The sequence below is a fragment of the Rhipicephalus sanguineus genome, chromosome 2 (assembly GCF_013339695.2).
Source record: "Rhipicephalus sanguineus isolate Rsan-2018 chromosome 2, BIME_Rsan_1.4, whole genome shotgun sequence".
Lineage (NCBI taxonomy): Eukaryota > Metazoa > Arthropoda > Arachnida > Ixodida > Ixodidae > Rhipicephalus > Rhipicephalus sanguineus.
This window is the reverse complement of record NC_051177.1, coordinates 75295903-75314394: the sequence shown is the minus strand read 5'-3', so window position 1 is coordinate 75314394 and position 18492 is coordinate 75295903. Positions and strand designations below refer to the sequence as shown.

Sequence of the window (18492 nt, the reverse complement as noted above, 5' to 3'; positions counted from 1 at the left end):
GAAGCTAATGAAAAAAGTGCCGAAGCAATAAACAGTGGACCGCATTGAGGCGAAGAAGCCATAGAGAGATCGAAGGCATTACACTGGAAAGCCAATCATGCGTGACGTACGTATAGTTGTCAGTTTTTTAGATTAGGAAGGCTGTGCACAGATTCGGCAAATCCTATACCAAATCAAAGAAATTCTCAAAAGTTCCAGAAGAACCGTTTATGCGACGACATGCATGTAGCTGTTACTTGCCCAGCAAGAGATAAAGAAAATGAGTGTTGGCTGGCCTTCGCGAAAGCATACATGCGTGGCATTGGTATATAAGAACACCAACCGTCCCTCCATGGCAAGCGAGCAGATGAGAGAACCCCCTCGTGTACCACATGCTATCAAGAAGTTCGCTCACAGCTGTCATTCGCGCTGTCATGTAATGGGTGGGGATTGACTGGTGGCATCACTGATAGACAAATTCTGTCAATGTGCAACTACGTTATGAGAAAGAACTCTACCCGGACATCTTGCTGTAATGGGCGACGTTGGCGTAAACAAGTTCACATTTGTCGAGCATATATGAATGTCCCACTGGCTTTACGTCATTCTTAAACTGGGAGACACAATAAGCCTCGTCGATTCCTCCATAAAGCGCTAGAGGGTATATGCTCATACTCTCGCACTGTTTTACGGAATGTATAGCTCACCTGGGAGTCCTTGAGGCCCAGCTTTTCGGCGAGCTTCTTACGGTCCGGCTTGCTGATGTACTTCTGTATTTGGAAGCGCTTCTCGAGGCCTTGCCTCTGCGCGTCCGAGAAGACGGCCCGCCGCATCATGCCGCGCCTCGGTTTGCCCCTCGCCGTGGCAGCCCACGGGAAGGTGGCCGGCAAGGGGAAGCCGTGGTGCAGGGGACCTGCGGTTCCCGGAGCTCCACCGGGTCCACCGCCGGGTCCTCCTGCCCCTCCGGGCAGAGGACTCCGCCCGGGACCGAGACCAAACTGTTCGCCGCCGCTTAGTCCGGCGGGTCCGAGACCTGCGCGATACAAGGCCAAGTGACCTGTTGATTTGAATCGTTATATATCGGCAGATCACAAGTATTGACTGTACGTGTATACAGAGGGGAACAACATGAGCGCACATGGGTAGGAACAGGAAGGGTCTTCAGCGGTTGGAGAGCTTGTCTTCAATAAATAGAGTGCTCAGCAATGGCGACTTACCATACGGTAAGTACGGAAATACCATGCCGTCATGGTCGGCACGTAGCTTTTCTTCAAACGTTTTATCCGCACGAGTTGCTCATTGCGTACGGTACCGGGATGAGATGATCAAAGAGGCTAACTGAGGTCTTGCAAACTGATCAGGCTACGTGCCGACCACGTCGGTATACGGTATTACCATACATGTGCACCGTGCGTTAAATCGGCGCTGCTAAAAGACCTTAATGTCTTTAGAAAACAGCCGGATTGCCGATGTTCAGGCTGTATAGGCCAACTCACGCAGGCACGCATCCCGTCATCCTCGATGCTTAAAGGGACACTAAAGAGCAAAACGATTTTTCTCGCATTAGTAAAGTAGTCTTCCACGATACCAAAAACACCACGCTTTCTGCGAGAAGACGCTTAATAAGCGAGAATATGCGCAAAAATAAAATACAAGTGGCGACGCCACCTTGGAATTCCCGCACCATTTGCCGTGACGTCACATATTTTTGACGGCGCCTGCTTGGGCCTACGTAGTTCCTAATCGGTTAAATCGAAGTACATTGTCCTCTGAGGGGGCCAGAGACTTGACATAACGAGTTTGTGGAAATTTCGTCGAGCCGGTGGCGCCAAAATACGTTAAATGCTCTTTGAAACCTTTTACGTCACGAATTACAAAGTGCGGCGCGAAATTTAAAAATGAAACTTTGAACTTGGTTTTCTCCTCTAATAATAAACCTATGGTGGTGAAATAAACTACACAAGAGTTTTCCGAGCACACTTTATCAATCTAAACCAATTCATTGTTTCTCTTTAGTGTCCCTTTAACATTAATCCTCTCATGCATCGCAAGTTACTTGCGTTGACTGAACTACATGCGCAGCATATACTTCAGTCAACGTTTTTTATTAGCAACCTGTCATTGTGGTAAGGCAGTTAATAGTCGGCGGCTTGACGCTCTGCTTGCATATGCCTATATGTTACCATGGCATGCGCGGATTGATACCTTAAGATAATCTAAAAACTTGCTTCAGCAGAGTTGCACGATAAGCGTGGGTCAGAGTACACGGAACATTACGTCGACGACCAAAATTTGTCAAGGGTCTTTCTGCGTGTCCTCTGAGAACCGTTTCGGCAGTGCGACGAAACACAGGTTAACCCAGGGACTACACCAGGGTGCACGAACGCCGAGGTGTGAGTGCCACTACCAGACGCCTGAGTCGAGGATTAGGGTCGCCTCCATTTTTTTCATCCTGAAAAAACGTAATCATTTATGAATGCTTGATAAAACAGCAATGTTCAGCGATCCACAGAAATATGTCACATAACTATATAGTTATGTGACATACTATAAGTTCAGACAGACCGCCGCATTGGAAGGCTACGCTCATTACAGTTCATTCTTGACACGACGCGTAACTCTTCTCAGGGATGGTAGCGTGCGCACCGAAGCTGTGAGATACTAACTACAATATTACTTGTAAACCAGAGTAAATGAAGAGCTAAGCGTCGTGTCTCGAGGGGGTTTATTTCTAATGCAAGCGAACGTGTATACCACGTAATACGCACGCGCAGAAATCTTCACCGCTATGGAAAAGCGAACAGACAGAACGAGAATGCTGCAGTGAGCATCGAAGTAAACAACGGTAGCTCGAAAGGCCCTTAAAAGGACACCAAAGACAAATATTAAGTTGACGTGCATTGTTGAAATAACGTCCCAGAAATCTCGCATGGGGCTTGCTTCGTGCCACGTAAATGCTTACTTTGAAAGAAAATCACGTTTTAGTGCTCCGTATATCGTTCGTGCAATTCAAACCGCGCGCCTCCAAGAATGGAATTGTGACGTAGCATTCGCCATGTCTGCCATTTACTGCCCGACAGCCGGCGCTGCGGAGCGCAGACCGGCCAATTCAGAACTTGCATCGTTCTCAACCTCTAATTTCGAGTGCTCACGAATCAATCTGAAAAGCACAAGTTGCATTTCATTCCGCCTTGTAATGCATTGCAATGTTCTTCTTTGTCATGAGTAATTTGAGTACTAGTGATTAATTGTACTGAGGACGTTCTGCGTCATCGGGCTCTTGTTCCAGAATGTCCCACTGGTGGCGCAAATTGTGTCCTACACTTACCTTAACTTCTCGATTACTGAAGCGCTACTGTGCATGATATTGACGTTTTAGTTGTCAAGCATTGACCTTTCAATCTGACGTAAAACGTTATTTGCCTTTAGTGTCACATTAAGCGTGACACCTTCGCTTACGGCTTAAACAAATGACCCGATTGAAGGCGAACGACAGCATCGCGTCCTCGCGCCCTCGTAAATGCCAGTATCGATGTGCGAAGCACGAAAGACGTACTTAGCACCATGTAATCGTACGGCGACGGAACGAGGGCACGGCTTACGAAGTCCTCCCTTTTTACTTTGTTTTACTCTCAGAGCAAGGCACGCCCACTGACCCACATACATACCCCTCGCACGCCTCGTCTCGTTTAAATAATAAGCTTACGATTTATGTTCCATCCTCGTTATCATCATCCGTTGAATCGTCGACCGCTTAAAAAGCTGCAGGATATAAGAGGAAGGCCAACGGACGTTAACGTTGTTTTCCCGCCCCATTGAACGCGTCGCATACGAGGGCCTCGGGCGTTTCGCCTTCGAAGTGCCCGCGAAAAACAAAACGAGCGCCGTTACTTTCTTTCTTTTTTTCCCCCAACAGTCAAACAGAATGGCACGCAGAAAGAGGGCGGTGCTTGTTCCGGGTCTCGCCCCCCTCTGTCGCTGTCACAGGACTGGCAACGCCTTCCTTCCTTCCTTTCTTCATTTCATTCTGTCTCGTTGTGTAATTCGTGCACGAGTGAAAACGCATGCTTGATGGAAGCTCGCGAAAGCATCCACTAACACCTCGAGAATGCCACTCTCAAACAGTCTTACCCCCCCCCCCCCCTTTTTTTTTCCTTTTTGAGTAAAACCCTCACGTCGGTTCAACACAGACTGTCATGCATTGGCATACAGTGCGCGCGAGTCGGCGGGCTGTAATTCTCAAGGTCTTGGCCCCTCGCACGATCCTTTAACAACACACATTGGCATCCCCGTTTTGCAGCTCTAAACGACACCGCGGGCCGTGCGCCAACTTTCGTTTACGACCCCTCCAATAACAATGCCGAAAAATGAAAAGACTGCGTTTTAAAACGTCAGTATACGCGGCCACGCACGCTTTCTTATACACACAGTACCGTTTATAACTATAAGCAACCAGAATGCTCCGAGTTGTGCCACGATAGCTGCCGCATGGAAGGCGGTGGCTGCCGCCGCTCTCCGCCAAAACTGCCCATAAATTCATCCGCATCGCGGCTCCGTTCGTCGAGTGAGAACGCGATTCGCGCGTATACAACAGTACCGGCCGCTCGCATGTTCGCTCGCTCGGAAACGCGTTCGGCTTGCGCGCGCTTTTTCTTTTCTGGCGCGAACGACGCGATCTCGCGGGCACTCTCGCCCGAACGCGCGCGCTGTATGGCCACGCGCCGCGTTCGACGCCTGCTCAGGCTGCGAGTCCGTCGCACGTCCAATGCCGTCGACAACAGAAACGAGGAGCAAAGAAGTGAAACAAAGCTTTTCACGCGTCATTTGTCTACTTGACGGCGCGACGGGGGCCTCGCTCGTGTGTCCCTCTTGCCTGTATGATCCGCGACAAAGCCGGGCCATAACCATCGGTTCGTTCGCTTCTATATAGTATACAGTGCGACAGAAAGCAACGTATAGAGAAACGATGATCAAGGGAGGAGAGTGTTAGGAAAAAGCCGGCCGCCGAAGCAAAACGAGCGACGACGTCGTTGTTTCGTGCCGTCACGTTTGAGCTGCAAGGTGCCAAAGGGGCCATGTTTGAAAAACAATGGAGGGGAAAGAATCCGACGATGGCCGAAGGGAAAAGAACAATTGAAGCGGAGAAAACGGCGGAAGGAAGGGAAACGACCGCGCTATAACGTCATATACATGTCTCGTTGATTCGTGTTCGTTGACTTCGCCATTTTGTTTTCCCCTGATGTCGTCCTCTAGCTCGTAGAACAAGCGTTCAATGGTCGGTTGTTACACGAGACGTACGTGTAGGCCTCGAATTTTCGTTTTGTTCTGTTGTGTTAGATGAACGGTCTTATATAGCGCCGTTAAATGGGAGACGTGTAACTAAGCATTGCTGCATGCGCGTTAAGACAGTTTTTTTTTCCTTCTATTATGTGACACGCTCCATACACTAGCTTTTAGGATGAGCTTACTAAACAAGAACTATAGGGCTGTTTCCATGACAACGATTCTGGTATGTCACTCGCACTCATAGGCGTGCGCAGGGTTACCCTATAGGGGGGGGGGGGGGGCAAAGGTTCATCGCGGCGCCCCTCTTCCCTATTAAGTCAATCTATGGGGCAGACTTTGCGCCCCCCCCCCCTCATCATAGGTGACAAGGGGAAGGGGCGACCCCCCTCCCCCCCTGTGCGCACGCCTATGCTCGCACTGACGCGCAGTATATGTTAACCCAGCGAAACTAATCACGACGAACAAAAACCTCGGGGATAGGCACATACTCTCCAGCGTTACTTTTCGATCGCGTCCCATATAGTTTGCCGAACACGCTGGAAAGGCGGCCAGCGTACTAAATTTACAACGTCAACATATGAGCGCAACTACTGCGACACTTGCTGCGATGAATAATGTGTGTTACACGGAGAACGGAATGAGTCAGTAAGTGTGCGCAGTGATGTGAGTATGTTACGAAGTGACGCTATAACAGAAGCCGTTATTTCTCTCTCTGCTGCTTGCGAGCGTAAATAATCACTGTAGTATGCCAGTAGTAATCCATTGAGTCGAAACACGGAAACTTGAAAGGAAGTGCTATTTCCTATACGTTGCAGCCTGACCACCGCATGGGTCCTAGCCGTAATGACAAGAGAGGATGTATTTCACTCAATGAGAAAGTCCAGTTACGGATGAAGAAGGCTATTCGCAATGCCCATAGACTGTCGCGCCGCCAAGCGGAATTCAGGAGCGTCCTCTCGAGGAGGGTTAGTAGACGACAAAATGGCAGCACTACGCAGTCGCTCCCTTGTTCGGCTGTGCCAGCCTCAGTGTTGACGCGTTGGCAAGAAAGGAACACTACGACTTTGCATGTTCCCTGCATCAGTGAACGAACCGGGCCCTCCGTGACACGAGAAATCTGATTCTTTATTGCGAGACGCGAAGTTTTCGTGAAAATACGTGGCAACTCGCGCTTTCAATGCTCGCCCACAGCGTACACATGCCATCAGCTTCGCGAGGCTTTCTGTAGGTACGTAGGTTACTTAAATGTTATCGTCTGACATATTCAGCTGAAGCTCACCCTGTTTTACTTGCATATAGCATTGGTCAGTGTTTCTTGTAGTGCATGAGTCCCATAACACTGTACGCGGGAGGTCGCGCGGGCTCGCGATGTGCTCTTGTATAACTGAGCGATCTCAAGTTGGCGATACATTAAAATAGGGCCTCCATCCTTTGTCAGCAAAGCGCCGTTACAAATCGTGCGAGCGACGTTTTCATCATTCGAGGACGCGTCTGCTCGACGCCCTTCGTGGAGCGAACGCTTTCCACGCCGTCCTTCGCCAGTGTGTTGGGTTTCATAGCCACCGCTGCGCCACTTGTTTTTGTATGTTTGTTGATAGGTGGCAGCACACTGCAAGCGATTTCCTTGTTGACCGGTCTGAGAGCAAGATGCTGATGTTCTCCGCACCCAGACGTCTCTGTATAGTAAACGTGGTGACGCGGAGTGGTCGAACTCGTTCGGCGGAGGAAATTCTTCAGATTGCTTTCAGCAGTGATGTTGAAAGAAACCATCTTGACGACGAGGATTTTTCACTGGACGTAGAAGACTGTGAGAGCACCGAGAGTGACAGCGACGATGAACGATCAGCTGCTAACTCACGAGGAGCGAGTTGCACTTCACACGTCCCCTCGTGCGTTCTTTCGCGCTCGTAAGTCACTTTGATTGTAGTTAATGTATAATATCCTTGAGCGAGATCAAAATAAAAGCATAGTTCCTCTTGTGCACTGCATGTATCACAATTATTGTGGATGTTATGGAGCGCCGCATGCCGCCAACACGCTCGAGCTCGACCAGCGAAGCGAAATGGTTAGAGCGATGGAACGTGAAGTCATGGCCAACGTTTCTAGAACTTGTGGTCACGGCCACAATCCACGCCTCTCGGCTAACTTCTTCGACGTTGCGAAAAGCATACGTGTGCATTCTTTTCGATATTCATGTTTTGATCGTGCTGATCATACCTGCAACATGCGAGTGAAGTGAATTGTACATGGCTAGTGTCTCGGCATGGCTGTGACACAAGCGCTACTGAATGGGTTGTTAAATGCTTGTGTTCCGTTGAAGACGTAACTCCGCGTTCCCGACTGTGCAAGTAATGACGACGGCGTATTATGTTTGCAGACCATCACCACGTTAAACGTGCGGTCCCGTGCAGCAGCGATGGGGCTACTCGCTGGCGGCCTACTACTGCGGCAAGTCCGTCAGGCAGACTCTGTACGTACTACCTCGGAGTGCCATTCAGATCATACATCAATCCTAGTTCATGCAGTTTTATGTAGCACGCACAGGATTTCGCAAAGCATCGTTATGCACGGTATAGGAGCTGAAGTATAACCTTTCACACCACAGCAAATATTTAGGTGGCGAGTACTTAGCACTTTCTATGGTTTCGGAAAGTATTTTAGTCTCATATCCATTTCAGCACAGCTCATGACTTCATCCGGTGAAAGTGGCACGGGCCGTACGTCCGCACGTCCTATTTGTTCCTTTGCTAACAAACGGGTTGACCCTCCTCCTGGCGCCATCTTGAAAAGCACGGCGCGCCACCTATAGTTCGTGGGCATTGCGAATAGAAAAGGAAGTAAATAGAGAAAGATACCTAACGTCACTGATAGTTTCTTGAAAGAGAATTTTAAGGAGCCCACTTATCGCTGACCAGCTGTGCAACTGAGCTTGTGAAGAGCGGACCGGTTAACATGGTAAAGGGAATCGCCGGCATGTAGGCGGTCAGCTATTGTCTCGCTAAAAAAAAAAAAAAAAAAAACTCTGGCATTGTTCTGGCGTCCTATCCTTCTCGCGAGCTTATATAGATCCCGAGTTACTTTAATCATCCCGCTTTTGGCATATACCTACAATAAAATCCGGTCCACCACGTTGCTTTACCACGAAGAAACGCCTGATGGTTACCGAATGCAACCACTCTCGACGCGCGTGTGTGTACCTGCATGCTCGTATCTCGTTTATGGATCGTGGGGTTTAAGCAGGCTAAGTTGGTCACGACTTCTTGCGCACGCGGTGCGCGCTTCCATGCGAACACGACCGCGGCGTGCTTAGTTCGAGGAATCACGCTGGTGATTGAGTGATCACGAGAGAATGATGAGAGGCGTGAGCGCAAGCTGCGCACAGAGTCATTAATAATGAGCGTTACGCGATACTCCCGCCCTCGGACAAGGTGTCCTACCTGGCGCGCTTGTCATGACTCGCGCCGGTGATCGAGGTGTAGATGCATGCCTATGGGGGCGCAAGCGTTATGCATGCATGGCTGAGCGGCGCGCATCGTTCCTTCAGCGACGCGCGCTAAGAGAGTACGTCGGGCCATTAATCTGTCGTCACAGCTAGATTAATCTGCTACATTCTGGCGCGCGCTCAGAGAATGGAGGGTTCATTGTGCTTATACTTTTTTTTGTGTGTAGTTTTGTTACGTCGCTCGCTTGTTCTTACACCTCCCTTCATTCTCTGAAACAAAAGTTATCCGCTCAGCGCGAGAGAAACACCATGCAAGATCTTCTCACGCGCGTTCTATACGCTACATTCATTTTGTTGGAACAATAGTCGCTTAGCGGTCGTGCGCCCCCCCTCAGCAACCCGAGGAGATGATAGATTGTCACCTCAACGTTAAGAATTTCAATAATAATAAACCTAACCAAAGCTGACAGCTCTTCTGTCAGTGTATCTCCCGCTCTCCCGTTTATTTCTGGTTTTTAGTTTGCCCAAGATCAGATGAACGAAGAGCAGTAGCCATTATATTAGCGCGATAGCGTCATAGAGCTCGTTTCGCAGAAATTCCGGCGTCGGTGTCGGCGTCGTTGGTTGGGAGCGAAAAATCAGCGTTGTCCGTGACCGAGAAATTGAGATAGATGCAAATAACGAAATAATAATAATGATAAAGAAATCTTCAGTTCGATTGGGAATTGAACGCAGGACTGCTGCGTGGCAAGCAGGTGTTCTACCACAGAGCCATCACCTTTGCTTCTTCATTACGGATAGTTTTCAATTTCATGTCACAAACATACATATTCCAACACACAAAATACAAACAACACACACAACAATGATGGTGCTACTTAGAAAGATCACTCTGTCGGAAATTTAACTGTGCTCGAAATTTCTTGGTACAAAAACACTATGAATGCTATATAGTGCAAGGGGCGTCATTAACACATGTAATGTTGCCTGGCAGAAGCATAGAATCACAGCGGGCGTCGAAACACGTGAACTGCGCAACGAGTGGCCAATTTAATCACCCACCAATTACAAAGCACACAGGCGCAATTAATTATCGTTATCAACAACAGCATCAACAACGTGTGCAGCTGCGCAGGCGCGCACGTTGCCTTACGAACACGTAGTGGGTTCCTCGCCAACTCGCAAAATGAAGACTTATGGCGTAGTGGGCATTTCGCAACTGTACTTGCAGTAGGCATTCTAGGATAGTTTGAAAGGGCCCATTTTACAGGCGCACAGACGTTCCTTCCTTGCGGCACGGTTTAGGTGTCTACAAAAAAGCGGAGCCATGGGCTAGCGATTGAGAAGTCGATGCGAACATGGTCCGACTACGTTATCGCGTTATACTCTCGAATGCAAAGCTCAAACGTCCTCCACACGTTTGTGGTTTACTGGTGTACAGTCGGCTAGTCCTGGGAAAACTTTGAATTTCCCGGCAATTTGTGAGTGCATTCGGTCGAGCTGCACAGTACATGCTGTAAGCACGTTTTAGAACAAGCCGGAAATTTAAATTCGAGGCTGTCTGTCGAATCAGTGGTAATAATGAGCTTTTGCTTGTGTCTCGTGGTCTCTAAACGTTTCACGCTAACTGTACATTCGATGAACAGGAGGCATTCACGTGACGTTCTCCGCAAGAGTTGCTAGCGCGGCAGTCGCCATAGCCGTGGTCACGCGCGTGGTCGCCATCGTAGGGGTGTGCACCGAGGTGCTTGGCCACGTGCGTTGTTGTGATATTTTAAAGACGATTGTCTGTCTTGGGGACTCTAAACGCAGAAATTTTGGTCTGTCTGTCTGTCACCCGACTCAGCGACCCGGCCAAAGTTTAACCACACTTTCTGAACGCCCAGCCATCTTTAACTGGTGCGGCCGTTCATACTTGTGAACATTGTCGATCAAAAAGCAAATATTACGCATATCTGAGGCGCAACATCAACACGTAAATATTAGGTGGTATGTTCCTTTACTAGAAAATACATAGATAAGTAATTCTGAAGACCTTAATATGTCTTAGGCTACGCTGAAAATGCTAGTCTTTCTTAGGCTGCGCTGAAAATGCGACGCTATGAGCCAGATGCGGCGGTTCAACATAGAGGAGGAGGACTCGTGTAGTACGGCGGGCACAAGACTATCGTCTTTCGACGACATTTGCAGCGAAGCACGCAGATACGCGGCCATTTTTTTTCTCATATTCTCTCATGGCATCAGGCTGTCATATGCCGAATCGCAGAACTGCCTCGGCTCTTTCGGCCGTATGTGGGCACTTGCTGGCGCCGCCTGGCGGGTTCGAGCTCAGTGAATACCTCCTACACACTAGTGTCTATCGGACGAACTGGCTCGCACAGTGGAGATGAGAACGCCCGGGATCTGATTGGCTTATTATGGTGATCGTCAAATGTACACGGAAGAGGAAACTCGTGGAGCTTATGGGAACGCAAGAATGGAGGCTCGTCTTCAGCAAGGGGCTATCTATAGAAGCGAATAGAAAGGGGTGTATACGCAACTCACCGGCCAGATAGGAGGACCTGCAGGCGACCAGCGACTGCAGGGGAGACTCGAAGAATCCTCGAGGAATGGGCTTTGCCACGACGGGGTAGGAGCCGGCCAGTTGCACGGCCGCCGCCGCCGCTGCTGCCGCCCCGCTGCAAGACACTGCAAGGAAAGCGCACATGATCGAGAGCGCATTCTTTGATACGGTGCGTTTCGACGTAGGCTGCGCGTAGCTCTTAAAGACACCTTCCGAAGTATGAAATTATGAAAGGTATTTTTGTGCAAAATGTGTGAGTAAATGTGCTACGCTCAAGGTGTTTAACTGCAGAATTTCATTGAGTAAATCATATATGCAGTGACGGAAGTTATACAGTGGAGAATCAAGACAGACGCAGAAAAAAAAGGAAAACAATGAAAACACAAGGTGACTTGCTGGAGTACACAACAATGAAGATTGCATCCGCAATGCAAGGCTTTTCAACTGATCTGCCAGGGCTCTAACTTTCGCTTTTGTAAGTGTTACGCAGCTTTGTGCCTGTGTACATAAATAAGCACGCGGTGTTTGCCTCAGTTTTTTCAATTTTTCAAAAGATCTACGCTGGCGATTGAAACAGATTCGCCTTGCTTCGAAACAGCAGCTTCAACAAAACGGCAATTACTGTTAAATGTCTGAGGTGGTTTCAGCTTTTCGCTTCAACTGTCGTTCATTATAGATCGAAGTATCAAAAGGAAACCGTATACACACTGCCATTCGAACCATTATATCCACTCACTTTTTAGATGCGAAGTATCTTATGGCGGAGCTCAATCCGGTGGTGGTGGTGGTGTGCGGCGTGACCACCCTTACTGCGCATGCGCATGCCCTCTCCCCTTCCCCTCTGCCCCTTTCCCCTCTCCACTTTATCCCTCCCGTCCCCTCTGCCCCTCTCCCCTCTCCACTTTCCCTCTCTCCACTCTTCCTCTGAAACGCGGGCTAGACACGCCGAAATTCTCTCCTGCGCAACGCCGCGATGAGCACCAGCGCATGTGCGTCCCCTCCCCCTCTCTCTGCTCTCCTACGCTGTTCCCCTCTCGCACGCCTGCCGACTGCGTTCCCCGCTCGCCCTGTGAGAATTAACGGCCAGCCTAGAGGGAAGACAAGACGCGCGTAGCGTTCCTCTTCGCGTTCCACGACGCGAGGTCGGTAGCATGCCCAAAGAACGCCAACGGAACGCGATCGTGTAAGTGCTCCGGCTTCGCATCGCCTCATGCATACAGTTTCCTACAATACTTACTAGAGGGAACTCTGGCGCTAGTGTCTATGGGAGCTGCAATGCATCGCGCTTCAGCCAGCATGGGACTCATGGGTAGTACACGGATTTGTCTAAACTTCGTTCTTTCGACTCCGTTTGGCTCCGCGTCGCCTGCATCCGCTTTGTCGCAAAACGAAGTTCAGCAAAAATCAGCAGTTTCACTTCACCACTTTAACTTCTTTAGGCTCACCGATTCAAAACTGGTCACGAAGTTCACAACGATCCATTCTTTTATCCGAAAGAAAACCAAAACATAGCAATAAACAAAGCCACAAGTGCGTCCGAAGCCCACAAGCACGAAGACTAGGCAAATCCGTGTACTACCCATCATTCCCATGGTGGCTGAACGATCGCAGCGCCAGAGTTCCCTCTAGGTCATTTTAGGAAACTCTATGGCCTCATGGTCCCCTTTAGCGGGAAATGGTGTAATTTTTAGTTTTAAATCTCGTCCTCTCCTGGCATACAGGGCAACAAACCAAACTCTCGTATATGTAAGCATTCTATAGCACTGCTCTTGTCTTCTGTGTCTCTCCCTCTTTCTGTCTGCCTTGAAGAGATCTCGCATCTGCCACGCTGCAAGCAACGGCGACGAGCTGCCTTTGCCGCGCTCCTATAAACTTGTGAACGTGAAACAGCGCGAAGACGGGACAGCTGGATGAAGCACACAGACACGGCGCTGACTAACAACTGAATTTTTTGTTATCGATTGACAAGAAATAAAATAGGAGCAGACATGTGACGTCACTGAAACACCAAGCGACACGCCTCCACTACCAGTTCCAACACTAACACAATCGCAATCGCATTTAGCACCCGAGGAAACCGATTTCTTTCCGCGCAAGCGAGGGCTATACAGGGTGTGTTCCAATACTCACCGTAGACGGCTAAATAGACAGCTAAGTGGACAGCGGCCATCTTAAGTCCCATTCCAATTCTCACGTAGCCGGCAAAATAGACAGCTTCGAGAAAGACAAAAACGATGCAGGCTACTTTGCTGTCCAAACAAGATGGCGGCTCAGCGCAATGCTCGCGTAGCTCGGATCTCGCCGGTATGGTCGTCTGTACACCATTAGGCGCTTTTCCAGGCGCTCAATGTAAGCTACGTTAATTTTTTCATAGGTTTGAAAACGAAAGAGGCTAAAGAAAGAACATTTACGTTTGTTTTTCTTAGCTTTCTCTTCTCGACGCTAGGTGGCATCACGTCGCGTAGGCATTACATGGCGAGGATGGAAAAAGCGCTAGAAGGTAGCAACATTGGATTTAATTTGTCACACAAACAGGTCGGAGCGATGGTTGAGCAGAAGCTTCCAGGTCTATTTTATGCTGATGATATTGTCTTATTTGCGGACAGTCAAGATGATATACAGCGACTGGCAGATATATGCGGAAGGGAGTGTGAGGCTCTAGGACTAGGATTTAGTGCAACAAAATGTGGATTGATGATATTCAATGATCACGGAGACCATACGGTCTTAATACAGGGCCAAAAAAAAAATACCGAGGGTAAGCGAGTACAAGTACCTCGGAGTATGGGTAAATGAGGGAGATAGATATATCGAGGTACAAGAGAAAGCATCGGTAGCGAAGGGAAAGAGGAATGCTGCAATTATGAAGCACAGAGCTTTATGGGGATACAATAGGTACGAGGTGCTTCGAGGGCTGTGGAAGGGTGTGATGGTTCCGGGGCTTACATTTGGGAACTCAGTGGTGTGCATGAAGTCAGAGGTGCAATCAGGAATGGATGTAAATCAAAGGACGGTGGGCCGCCTCGCCTTGGGCGCTCACGGGAAGACGACAAATGAGGCGGTGAAGGGTGATATGGGATGGACAGGCTTTGAAGTGAGGGAAGCGCAGAGCAAATGAGATTCGAAGAGAGGCTGAGGAAAATGAAGAAGAGTAGATGGGCAGAGAAGGTTTTCAGGTATTTGTATAGAAAAAGCGTTGACACGCAGTGGAGAAAAAGAACTAGGAGGCTCACCAGTAAATATACGGCTGGCAGTGCGGGCGATATGGCAACAAGGAGCATTAAGCGGAAGGTCAGAGAGGCGGAAAAGACTTATTGGATGACAGCGATGGAAAAGAAGCCGGCTCTGAGTAACTACCGAAAAGGAAAAAAACGAAATAAGGAGGGAAAGGTTTTATGATAATTCAAGGGGAAGCGCTTTACTGTTTGAAGCAAGGTCGGGCTGCCTGAGAACGCGTAGTTATAAAGCGGGATTCAGTAACGAAGAAGAACAATGTACATGCTGCGGGGGAACTAAGGAAACGATGGAACATGTACTGATTGAATGTGGCGATATTCACCCAGTTATACGTGCGGGCACGAGTCTACATGAAGCCTTGGGTTTTAGGGACAACAATGGAAAGCTGAACACGCCCGCGATAGAAATAAGTAAGAGACGGTTAGAGTATTGGTGGCAGAAAAGTAGAGATAAAGTACAAAAATAAATAATTGGGAGAAAAAGGTTATTCTGCCTTAAGAGGCAGAGAGATGGACTGTGAATTTATATTTTTTGTTATAATAACATAGATTTAATCAATGTAGATAAGGCATTAGGACAACATGAAACAAGGAAGTTTTTTTTCTTTTTTTTTCTTTTTTTATCCTTCGAGCCTGGTGGCAGACATGTCACCGCCCCGTTATAAAGGGGACGCTCATAGCATCCATCCATCCATCTTCTAGACGCGTTCCATTTGTCGGACAACATGACCTCGATGCTGTCTTCTAAGCTGTCAGCGTAGACTGTCTACGATGCTGTCCAGAATTGGAACACAACCACAGAGGGCGAACTGACGCAATCTTGACTTCTTTTATGGACTTCAAGAGCTTCCCGAAGTTCGCATCTCATCCTGTCCGAACACCGACCTGTCACGTGGCACTGATAGAACGAAGGGCGGCATGAGCGGAAAGTGTATTCCCGGTCGAATTTCGAACGTCACACGCGTGTTCACGTAGGCGATCGTTGAGGCATCGCCCCAAATCCCCATGCAATAATAATAATTCACTTTTTAGTCGGCGCTGTGTCTGTGTGCTTAATTGCGTTTTCCTGTCTTTGCGCGCTGTTCCACGCTCAGATGCGCACCAACTGGCCTGCCTTTATATACAATAAATGTTCCTAAATTTCGTCGATACCGGCAGCCTATAACCGAGCGCCTTTAACACGTACCAGCCCCATGCTAAGGCGTTTCTTCTGCCGCTCCTGCCCTAACCTTTCCTACCGTGTACTTTTTCCCATATAGTGCGACGCGGTTGAAGAGATCGACAGTTACCATGCGCACTTGGCCCTGCTTTCTCTCCCATCGTCAACGTCAACAGAAATCGCTTACTTGTAGGCACATATGTTTCACGATGTTTCATGCGATTTACCGTACAACTTTATTGGTGTCCGACGCCCTATGTGTCCGACAAGTCGTAAGACATCGATCGACCTCACCACCTGCGTTTCTGCGTGTTGAATTTAGTTTTCAGTTTTTATTGCTCACTTTATTTTTCTGCGTCCATTTATTCGTCGCACACTTACCGCTTTACTTCCGACCATATACAGCACTTCCGATGTACAACTGCATGCTTCCTGTCGATGCGTTTTTACGCACGGGATTGTGTCGCGGAACGGATAAAAAGTCCCGCGTTTCTCACATAGAAAAATACCGGAAAATAAAGAATATGAACTTAAATAATCTATGTCTCTCCTGTACACACATTGATATGACACTCTACGAGTACATCCATGGTCCATCGATCTAGTCTCCATCACGGATGCTTTCAAACTGTCTTCGAGCGCACATCTCGGATCCTATTGTCGCGCGTATTGAGGAAGTGGAGACACACGAAAGAAGGCATTGATTCAACCCGATGAGCCTCTTCTGTTGCGAATGTCGCTGCTCATGGTTGACGGCGCTGTTGTGAAGTTTACTGTTCGGACCTGATTTCTTTCTTTTAGAAAAGTGACGTGTTCCGCACTGAAAACAAGCGCTTTCGAAGAAGTGTTGTCATTGAATCGATCTCAAACTGCACCGAGTCGAGCATTATTGCAATCGATGACTTCACATTGTAAAAAAACGGTGGTGCGGTTTCGAGATACGAGATCGCTACATGGACAAGGTACTGGAACGATTAATGCACGTCAGTACGATATTATTAAAAAAAAGTACTCGATAAGTAATTGGAGCCCGCACGTCAATATTTCTGATCAAATAAAGACGCGAATAAAGCAGGACCTATTTTTATACAAATGAAAGCGTAAGAAGAGCGCGTATGCTCTACTTTAGTACGCAGCAAAGAAACCTCGCGCAGTTGTTAGTGTAGTTGGTCCGGTGGCTTTCTTTTTCTGGTGGTGACGCATTCACCGAGAATACTTTCATGAGCGCCGTGGCAGTTGATTATGAATAAATACGTTATGTCGCCTCGCTTGAAGTCAGCGCACGCACACGGCACCTCATGCAGCTCAACAGCCAAGCCAATGGCAACAATGCTATATCGCGATAACAATAATAACTTGCGGGGTTGTACGTCCCAAAACCCCGATATGATTATGAGAGACGTCGTAGTGGAGGGCGCAGGGGAGACGCCACAACTGCCGAGCGATATGACGAAATTCCACATTGCGCTTTGTTAGCGCGACTACCCTTTTGTGTCAACGAAAATGCTGCGAAATCAATGCAAATGTTACAGAGATTTATGTTGTTCTATGGAAGCTCTTACTGTGATCATAATGGCGTACGCATTCTTTGGCGTAGGCGAAGAAGAGTCGCCAAGCAGTGCCACGCGTTTCACTGTCAATATCACACACACACACGCACACGCACACGCACACGCACACGCACACACACACACACACACACACACACACACACACACACACACACACACACACACACACACACACACACACACACACACTTAGGAACACGCGTACGCACGCACAAAGGGCATAGTGTAACAGGTACTACCGCCTGGCTCATTCAACGTACTCTAATTAATATACGTATCATGTACGCAGCACGGGAGCGTTCCCGTGTTGCAAGACATGTATTAAGTGTGATTGTACATTATCAAGTGTTACATCTGGTCAGTTGAGTCTTTCGGGCTGCCCAAGCATTTTCCCAACGTAGACCGACAACACTATGAATAACGAAGTTACATTTATGTTCGTTCACATGTCAGATTTGAACAAAATGGTACATTTGATTTCCACAAGCTGCACTAATCGGTTACACCTAATTCTCGCACCCTCAGCTGTTCACCGGAATTGATGCCGTCCGCACGGGTCGCTATGAAGTAATTATTTCCTACAAGGGTCAGGGAAACGACTTAAGCCCTACGTCCGGCCTAAATTAATTCCTTACATCTCGCTAGCCTTTCACGCGTAGAACTAAACAAATAAATTAAAAAAAGGGTGGAAGGATATTGCGAGGTCGTCATTATACCGGCGTTTTCGTAAGTGGCCCGAACACACCAGAAAGGCTTGACGGCGCACAAGATTTCACTCAGGCGATCTCGACACCTCTAAAGGGCAATTTTTCACGATCAGGAATTTCTAATGAGCTCGCAGAAAGGTGTTATATACAGTTTTTCGCTTTTTGCCGGAAGGTCATCGTGACCTATACTGCGCTACAATTCACCCGCGTAGTATAACTGCGCTAGTGCGTTTTTGTTTTAATATGAATCTTGCTTCGCAGAGTCCATATTTCTTCATTTAAATATGCCGACTAGGCATACCACGTCTATGGACCCATTAGGCCAGTAAAGGGTAATGGAAGAAACGAAAAGAGAGAGCAAGAAAGTGCCGGAACAGCATTATTTAAAGCGGCAGAAGGAGTTGTATAGCTCACATGGACCGGAGGTACAAGTATAAAAAATGTGCTGATAGGAGGAGGTGCGATTTGCGGTTGTCTAAGCTTGTATATAGAAGAGAACGCGATTTTCGTCGTCCCTCACCTCCGTTGCGCAGAGCATAACGCGCTACC

General features: G+C 48.3%; 1 protein-coding gene across 2 annotated transcripts in view; it reads right to left on the bottom strand.

Moving 5' to 3' along the window:
- Nucleotides 1-18492, bottom strand: part of LOC119383181 (hematopoietically-expressed homeobox protein Hhex-like) — an 83377-nt gene that overhangs the window by 22843 nt on the left and 42042 nt on the right. The window contains exons 3-4 of one of the 2 annotated variants that reach the window (XM_037651216.2): nt 11252-11395; nt 687-1036 (exon numbers count right to left, since the gene is read on the bottom strand). In XM_037651216.2, the coding sequence (XP_037507144.1) occupies nt 687-1036; nt 11252-11395 (494 nt within the window). The remainder of the gene's footprint in view (nt 1-686; nt 1037-11251; nt 11396-18492) is intronic. The other variant, XM_049412444.1, reaches the window with a different exon arrangement.